Below are 9154 nucleotides of genomic sequence, written 5' to 3'. Positions count from 1 at the left end.
TTGAAACAATGCTATCAACTTTATTCAGGAATTTTCTCGGGATTCAAATTGATAGTTTTCATCTGAACAGCAATATCAAACAAATAATCATAACATTCACACATACATTTAGCTTTCTGCCATGTCGGACCCCAAACATAGAACCCGTGCCGTCTGACCAATACTGCGCAGGTATCCGGGTATTCGGCAATTGCTTTTGCTAAGGATGTTTCCAAATCACGTTCCTCGGCTGTATTTTCGATTATGGGAACCACCAACATATCATCAAACCGGAGATACCCTCCATTGGTGTCCTTTCTAATCCCCTTAATCATCTCCATGTGGGTGATCCGGAATTCTTTACCTGGATACAGTAGAGTTGCCATTACAGCCGATTTGGAATGAGAATGAATGACTGCACCAGCATTTCTCACTGTGTAGGCACACATAAAGAGGGGCGTGCATTGACTCTTTTTCAATTTCTTGGCAGGAGGAGGCGTTTCGATGTCGACGCCTTTAATATTCTGCACAAAAAGCTCATCGGGTTGAATTCTTTCCTTCTGGACACCAGACGGGGCAATGTAAATCTTTTCTCCCAATTTTATACTTATACCACCACCCGTGCCTGTAACCCAACCCAAATCATAAAATAGTCGACAAAGTTCTGGAATCAGGTTTCTGGGATGTTCTTTGTCGTGTTGTTGATTTTTACTGTTTAAATGCTCGGGATCCATGAGTGAATTTTAGTCAGAGTACCTCTGTAGATTATAGTTTTTCCTACAACAGAAAAAAAATTGCGATTAGAAGGCCTGAAAGGGGGAAATCTGTCGCTACGTTAGACCTACCGCCGCCGTCAGTCGGTGAAAATCATGTTTTTCCGACTAACCGCCGAGGTGGAAGAGCAGATTGATATTTGAAAATGACAGAAGTCGACTTTAGCGATAATTTTAGTGTGTGAAACTTCTGCTATGAGGTGTCAATGTCATAAGCATCTATTTTAAATTGTAAACCACCTGCTGCTCAATAATCAATATTTCAGTGGAGATTCAGAATTCAAATAGTTTCTCTTTACTTCTAGGACAATGTAATAAGAAATTTGAAAGAAAAATGAACGATGCGAAAAGTCCGAAAGGAGAAATTAAATCTTAGTTTCAAGAGTAGGTCTAATTTGTTATTGTCCGATTTGACACCAATATTGAAGGAATTGTTAGTTGTCTAAATCCTGCATCGTACATATTCAACCTATTTGATTAGAAAACGAAATTTACGAAATTATTTGTTTTTGTAAAAAAAATCCATTGATTCATTGCTGGAATGGCACCCTTCTTAGAAATTCCTACCTATGAAACGCGAACCATTTGTCGGATCATACGCAGATATGATTTCGGTCGTTGCCAGTGCATTTCCTGAAAGCCACTGGCATCTCTTTGAGTGTTGGTTATAAAAATATGCAAATAATATTACAAGAAAAGTTTGAATAATACAGAAACATGTTGCATTATACATACACAAATTGTTGCAAAATTTCAGATGTAGTGATGTAGCATGCCGTTTTAAAATCAGGTCACGATAACCATGCTGAGTGCAGGCTCGGTACAGTGCTGATGACAGTGGTGATTATCTCCCGTTATCTTACTTCGGCCTGTTAAAATAAATTAAAGAGACACTATGTCATATTTATGATATTTTTGTTGACAAGAACAACCGTCCATGCAAAATGTATTTTCTTCACATGGGCCATTAAGGCCAAAAGATCTTTGAATACATGTACATGCTCTTAGCTAAAGAGAGGTTAAATGTCATTAATGTTTTTAAATGATTTAAGTATGATAAAATAGTTTATGCTTATATCGCGCACTTGCATATCGTCCCTTTAATCGGCCAAAGTGCAAGATATCGTTTAGAATTTTATTTACTCGCACTAGATATTTATGCAAGAGAAATATAAACCCATTACCGGTTTGGAAATATATTTGGGTCAGAGTTTTATGATATCCATATGTGTCTATTGTTATTTGTTTTTATTGTATAAAACAATATTTCGTTTCTTATTTAGGCAACATTTGTGAATTTAATGAACCGACAGCGGAAAGTACCGTAATGTTCTTGAAAAAAATGGTAAAAAAAATGACGGAATAATGGGGCAGTGAGAGATTAGTTAATTAGCTGGATTAGTGTGGTATTAGCCATGTCCCGTAACGATGCTTCTGGTTTTAGCCAGAGCTATAAGTTAGTAGTGGTCGGTGGGGGAGGTGTTGGTAAAAGCGCTTTGACCATTCAGTTTATTCAGGTACTGTATTGTTGTACATTGTATGTAATAGTATCCTTTTGTGTAACAGTATACTGCATTGTTTCATTTTGTTACAATTCATTGTAAACAAATTGTTCTTTGTCACACCCATACTTTCTGACATGGCTTTTATTGCTATGTAAAGAATGTATATTTTTTAGATGGAATTTTTATCATTTTTTTGTTAGTATTTTTTTTTTATCATAAGGATTAAGGAAGAAATAAGGAAACTTGTTCAATAAATTATGATTTAGTAATAGGCCCTTCAAATGTAGGTTACACAATACTTCAATAGCCTATGTATTTTCAAATGAAATATGAAACCACTTACTCAAAAAATGGAAGTTGACTAATTGAATTTGCCATGCAGACTTTCCAAGATGCTGCTGTAGGCCTTATCTCAAGAAATGAATTAAAAATATCTCCCTTTAGATGGCAATTTGTGAGGTTTTGTATATTTATGATACACATCAGGTTGATATGCATTATCACATTCATACAAAGTTTATCAAGTAAACCAAGTTCCTTTATTACTTTGTTTTCCTTTTTTTCGTATAATTCTGTGCAGTATTAGTATTTTTTATAATGATTATATTCTATACTTTTTTCACACATTATGTTATTCCTGCAGATAATGTAAATCACGATTTTTACCCATAATGCATGATGACTGAATTGTAGTATTAATACAGATTTTGGGGAAAATCTTAGGAACAAAATCATTCTCAATTTTGCAAAAAAGTAAGAAATGTATGTTTCAAATGGGACTCTTAAGTGAAGAGCATATTTTATTAAGTCTCTTTTGTATTTCAGTCATATTTTGTAACAGATTATGACCCAACTATAGAAGATTCATACACTAAACAATGTGTTATTGATGAAGTTGTTGCCAGATTAGATAGTAAGTTACTATTTGACTCTTGTTAATTGAGCTAAGAATAACTATAAACGTTTGTGTATTGCTTTCTTGGTTATAAAAGACATACCTGTAGTCAAAAATTTAGAATAATTAAACAATGATCAGTAGGAATTATGATAATTGCTGCCATTTTTTGATGTGTGGTAACACTCTTCTCATGTCATAGTTTGAAGAGATATTATATATATAAATATCTATAAATATTTCCTAATTTTTTTATGATTAGCTGACTTTGCTACAAATATTTAGATACTAATATTTTGCTACAAATAATTACTATTCATTTAGAAATTTTGTTAAGGCCTACTAACACATTTATTTATATTAAATATTTTCATACATTGAATTCAGCAGGTTACTGGAGCATTGTCGTTTGTATAGTTTTCTAAATAAAACATATCTTTTATGATATTTGTTTAAATGTCATATTCTCAGAGTATAATTGTCATTGTTATAAAAGGGTGGTCTTGAAGTGAGATCTAGTGAACTTTTATTCACCATTAAAAAGCTGTCTTTGTCTCTGAAATATCACAGCCATAGTTTTATTTTGTAAAGCAAAAAAATAAGAAAACATGACTTTTGTAGATTTTCAGTACCTAAATTCATAAAAGATATTCAACTAAGTGAACAGGAAAAATGATATAACAATAGTTTTGAAGGGACTTTAAAGGGATTGTAAAAAGCTTTTCTAAATTTTTTTATGTGTATCGGGGACACTGATAGCTTCAATTGCACCGATCCAATTTTCAATCAGATGTTTGTTGTTCGTGCAATTCCACTAAAAGTAAGTGTTTGATGATGTCAGTCAATGATGTCAATTTTTGTGGAATTGCAGGAACCTGGCTTTAAAGGGGCAATGATATGTATATATATATATATATATCTATGTCAACTTGTCAAAGCAATGCATGAACATCTAAGAATTTCTAATGTGTTGAAAATAGAAGCTGTTAATGTCTATAATACACAAAAAATCACTTATTGATTGCCAGCATTTTCGCAAGTCATAAAATGTCTCTGTTTTATAGAAACAAGCGAATACCCATGGTTTAGAGTACATATTAAATGAAATATTAGGACTAGGACTGGGTAAAATAATTGGAATTATCAAATATCAGAGCTATGAATGAAGATAAAAATAGACATTGTTTAGATAAGAAAGGTAATGTTTATGTTTTCAGTATTAGATACAGCAGGACAAGAAGAGTTTAGTGCTATGAGAGAACAGTATATGAGATCTGGAGAAGGTTTTTTATTAGTTTATTCTGTTACTGACAGAAGCAGGTAATCGTTTATTCTCCTGTCCAAATGATGTGATAGCAGGCCATAAACTGACTACCATTTATCAAAGGGGATACATGTATATATCTTTACCTAAATCATGAATAAGCTAATACTATCCATCAAAATGGAATTGTTTTGCATGAAGGTGCTCTGTTTATAGAAAAAGTATCCCAAAAAATTGTGATAAGAATAACCAATGGGAGGATATCCTTTTTATGCAATTGTCATTGAGTTTCCCAAAGTGAAACTGATTACTAGTGACAAGCATACAAGTAAAACCGTCCCTAAAAGTTTATTTCTTCTGTCACATTTTCAGCTTTGAAGAAATATTTAAGTTCCATAAACAGATATTACGAGTGAAAGATAGAGATGAATTTCCTATGATTTTAGCTGCAAATAAATCAGATTTGGATTCTGCTAGAGTGGTGAGTTTGTGTTACAACTTTGCTCTCTTTCCCTTGAATACCTTGATTATACCCTGAACTTCAAGTAAAATAAGTAAAAGCATATGTCGTTAATGTTGTCCCTACTGACTGCTCATGTAGCTTATATATTGCGTACGTGTATGGCCAGTAAACATACTAGGTTTGAAAGAGTTAAAAGCTGATATGAATGTTTTACTGTTTATTTTATAGGTAACACGAGAAGAAGGAGAGGAATTAGCTAGAAGTTTAAAGATTAGTTATATTGAAGCTAGTGCCAAAATACGATCCAATGTTGATCAAGCATTTTATGAATTAGTAAGGATAATCAGGTATATAGGTTATTGATTTTAAATTAGTTCTGTAATGTTACGATATTGATATTTAAAGTTTGGTAAAACAGTTATACCAGGTAAACTATGACTATGTAGACTCTCTGGATTGAAGTAGACAAATGCAGAGACAGAGTGGCATTAGATACATAATGGGTCATGTATTGTCTTAAATAGCTTATTTCTGTATTAGTATTTCTTATGTGGCATAGAAACTGAATCTTTAGGACATTTCTGCCTTGACAAAATGAATCATTTGCCCTGATGTAAGATTTAGTTTACGTCCTTTTACACAGTTAGTTAGTTAAAAATCTGTTTGTTCTTCTCCAGAAAATTCCAAGCAGATGAAAGACCACCAGCAAAAGAATCTAAAAAGAAAAGTAAAAAATGTTTGATACTGTGACAGCCCTTCATTACTTGCAGCTTTTTACTCTATGATTTTTGTTCATAATAATTTGGATTTCAACTACAAGGCAGTGTTGAGCATTGTTTATATGGTCAAGTCTAGTACTATGTATAATACCAAGGGTTTTCATTATGTACCTAGTTTAATTATCCTGGTCAATTTACAAATTCTTATGCAATGAATCATTCATATTGGGATTTACTCTCATTTCAAACTCAGTCGTCCCTATGGGGATATATGATTTCAAATCATGTTTGGTTCCATTGCAATTTACTTAGTTTGACCAATCAGAAGTAAGCTATTGATGTACAGAAATGAATGAATAAACCAATTTCAAGGTAAATAATTAGTCAAATGGGGTATCAAAATAAATATCTACGCCAAATTTTTGACAGTATTCACGTTTTTTTTCGTTTTTTTAAATGGAAAATTCTACTTCAAAATTTCTACAGCTCCAAAATAGGAAAACTTGAATTGGAAACTAGCTTTGGATAAACTCCTATATGATACTGTTTGTTTGAGAATATTTAGTGCTAAATCTTTAGTGCTTTTTTATAAAAAATACTTTTGAAAAAGACGTAACAGTATTTTGACATAATGGAGACATGAGAGCAACTCATATCCAATAGTCAAAAAAAGTTTCAAAAATTATAAAAAAAGAATGGGTTAGGGTCAAATTGATAAGAAAATTCTCCTGTGCATGAAAGAAAATGTTTTGTTTTCTCTGATGTTATTTGTAAGTAATACTGTAAACTATGTCATTGTATATAATCATATTTATTTGTTATTGAATGCACTACAATCTTACAATAATTAACAGATTCCTATCTTAGGAGACTGATCACAAGCTAGTTAGTCTTTTTGCTAGAAATGAATACCATAAAACCTGTGAAATCATGATACTTGATAATGATAATTAACAGTTTATTTAGTAAAGACAGAATTATGTCACTTTCCCAAAAATAAATTTGAACTGTTAAATTGGTCCATTGGTTTTATCTCAAAAAAACTGACACAAGCATTTGACAAATAAACATAGCACATACAGTGCTCTGTTAATTGTAAATTGTAAATAAAACACAAGAATATAAGAATTTAGGTAAAAATTGATCATGACACCAATATTCTGATTGAATTATTTCAAATTGATATTTTATATTCAAGTGCCTACTGTAAAATATATCTAGTTTGTAGTTTATAGACAAAAAGGCTTTTATCTTTGAATTATGACTCATGATTCTGATTAACACAAAAAAATGGAGGTCAAAAGCCATATTCTTTTTTCAAGGACATTTTTTGACCAACATTTCCAACATTAATTTTAGGAATAATTCGAATAATATTTCAATATTACAATGTTTAAAGTAACCCAAACCCATGATCTGAAAATTTTGATTATATACATATTGTATATAACTAAAAAAAAAATATCATTAATTCATGATAATTTAAAACCTCTTCCCTAGTCTAGTCATAATATTCTAATTCTAATGATTTACACCTGCATTATGCCAACAGACTTCCCTCTGTTGAAATATTTGCTTATATTGGCCATAAAGGATGCAAGACCAAACAAGTTATTCTTTGTAATAAAATGAGGTTTCTTTGAAACTGTAACTTTGCCAAGAGGAAAATTGAAGTGGATATTTTGCATCCCTTACTGCTGCATTGTATAAATATTGTAAAATAATTCAGAAGATAAGAAAAGCAGACGGGGGAAATTGTTATTTATGTGCTGATTTTTATGTTATGTTGTTGCTATTTTTGTTTATGCATTTTTGTACATTTATTTAGTATTCTGTGTTCTTGCAATTTCCATATAAAATAAGATAGAGCCTGTTTATTGAGATCATATCAAGTGGTTTAAAGATAATTATACACATCAGAGGATATTTCAAAGGTTAAACACAGCTCACAGTCATTTACTCACAATTAATAAGTAATTAGAAGGAAGACCTAATATAAAATGATCCTTTTGTAGATCAAGAAATTTACATTGCTTCATTAAAAAAAAAACAGGGAATTGAATTTTACTCAGAGACTTGTTTAAGGTGATAGTTTGGATGCAACCACAACTATGTCATACAATTCACCTTCAAACCTGGAGAGTGCCCAGTATGTGGTTCTGACCTCAGAACACTGAATAACGGTATTGTTTATGATTTGAAATACCCCAGGTGCATAATTATCTTTCTCAACCACAATTAACTGTATACAAACTGCAGTAATATTTCAGAATTCTTCTCGTTTTACAATATCGATCAAGTTTATATCTGGTCTTGTTAAAACTGTTTATGTTGTCTTGATGTTTTGCTTGAAATGTGACTTTCTGTGGCTGTCATTGTTTCTTACTTGGTGCCATATGCAATTATAAGTAAGTCAGAGCTCTTACTTTGGTTAAATTACCAGTCATGTATAGAGAATTTTTCAGTCAAAGTTATTGAATATTTGTTAAGGTATAAAATGTCTAATTGATTGAATTCTAGAACTTATCAATTCCTTGTAAAAAAAAAAAAGGGAAAATGTAAAGTAATATCAATAGACAATGTTAGTTGTTAAGAGCTAGGGATAAGTGTCCAAGGTTCTACTTGAACTTTAACAGGCCATAAAACTTTTAAGAAATCTGAATGAAATGCCGATCTAAAAGTTTTGTTCATAGTTTTTCCTGTGATGAACTCTACTTCTTATCCATGATCTGATGTCATGGTTATGCAACACATGTTCTTGATGATTTAAATATTGAACCAATCAAATGCTTACTGATGACATGTAATTTACTTGTATTGTTACCTTTTATAGTGTTCATGATTGGTTAGCATCAATTATAATTTATTTGGTCAAAGAGTAATGACCACAATTTAAAGGAAAATGTTGTTAGATCATAGATGGCAAGTAAAGTAACTTGCAGGAAAACCATGAAACTTGTAGATCAGTATTTGAATCAGATTGATGTATTTCTATGTTGATATTGAACTATTTATTCATCTATTATCATTCCTGTTATGTTATAACAATAAGAGTATTGTTATTTACCTGTGATTAATTCATAATGTTTGACTGAATTCAGAGATTTCACAGACCCAGGGTCTTGTATTTATCGATACTTAAAAAAGAAAGGTCTATATTCAGAAAAATGTCAGCAGTGATACATCGTTAAGTTTGTGTCAAAGGATTTTTTCAAACATTTGGACTCTGTTTCTGAAGTATTGATCAAATGTTTTATGGGCATTATTTCTAATTTTGTTATCCCTCACTTTAGCTAATTTTTATTCTCAGATTTTCAAAATGTTCCTCAGACACAAATTTTAGGGTTTGTCTCTATCCAGCATTTAAATACAACAAGTTGAACCTCAACAGCAGAAATCAAAATCTAGAATTGTAAGTAGGTCACAAACACTTATTTTTGTAGACTGAATGTTAGTTTATATCTAATTTGTAATTTATAGTTAAAGATACCTGGGGTGTTGAAATCTCTGAATATAGGGGTCTCTTGATTGGTGAGTTCACGGAATCAACTGGATG

The 9154-nt window shown here is 31.4% G+C and overlaps 2 protein-coding genes across 2 annotated transcripts; one reads left to right on the top strand and one right to left on the bottom strand.

Moving 5' to 3' along the window:
• On the bottom strand, positions 1-1565 carry LOTGIDRAFT_210645 (hypothetical protein). Its single transcript, XM_009063942.1, has 2 exons — positions 1488-1565; positions 1-756 (listed from the first exon to the last, which is right to left on the bottom strand). The coding sequence occupies exon 2, from the start codon at positions 711-713 to the stop codon at positions 21-23; it is 693 nt and encodes a 230-aa protein (XP_009062190.1). The 5' UTR covers positions 714-756; positions 1488-1565; the 3' UTR covers positions 1-20.
• Positions 1566-2167: 602 nt separating this feature from the next.
• On the top strand, positions 2168-5629 carry LOTGIDRAFT_107327 (hypothetical protein; the record flags this gene model as incomplete). Its single annotated transcript, XM_009063941.1, has 6 exons — positions 2168-2269; positions 3083-3170; positions 4370-4472; positions 4789-4897; positions 5108-5226; positions 5557-5629. 6 exons carry the CDS (start codon positions 2168-2170, stop codon positions 5627-5629), a joined length of 594 nt encoding a protein of 197 aa, XP_009062189.1.
• Between the last annotated feature and the right edge of the window lie 3525 nt (positions 5630-9154).

This window comes from Lottia gigantea, assembly GCF_000327385.1.
Source record: "Lottia gigantea unplaced genomic scaffold LOTGIsca_6, whole genome shotgun sequence".
Lineage (NCBI taxonomy): Eukaryota > Metazoa > Mollusca > Gastropoda > Lottiidae > Lottia > Lottia gigantea.
This window is presented reverse-complemented; position numbering and strand designations above follow the sequence as displayed.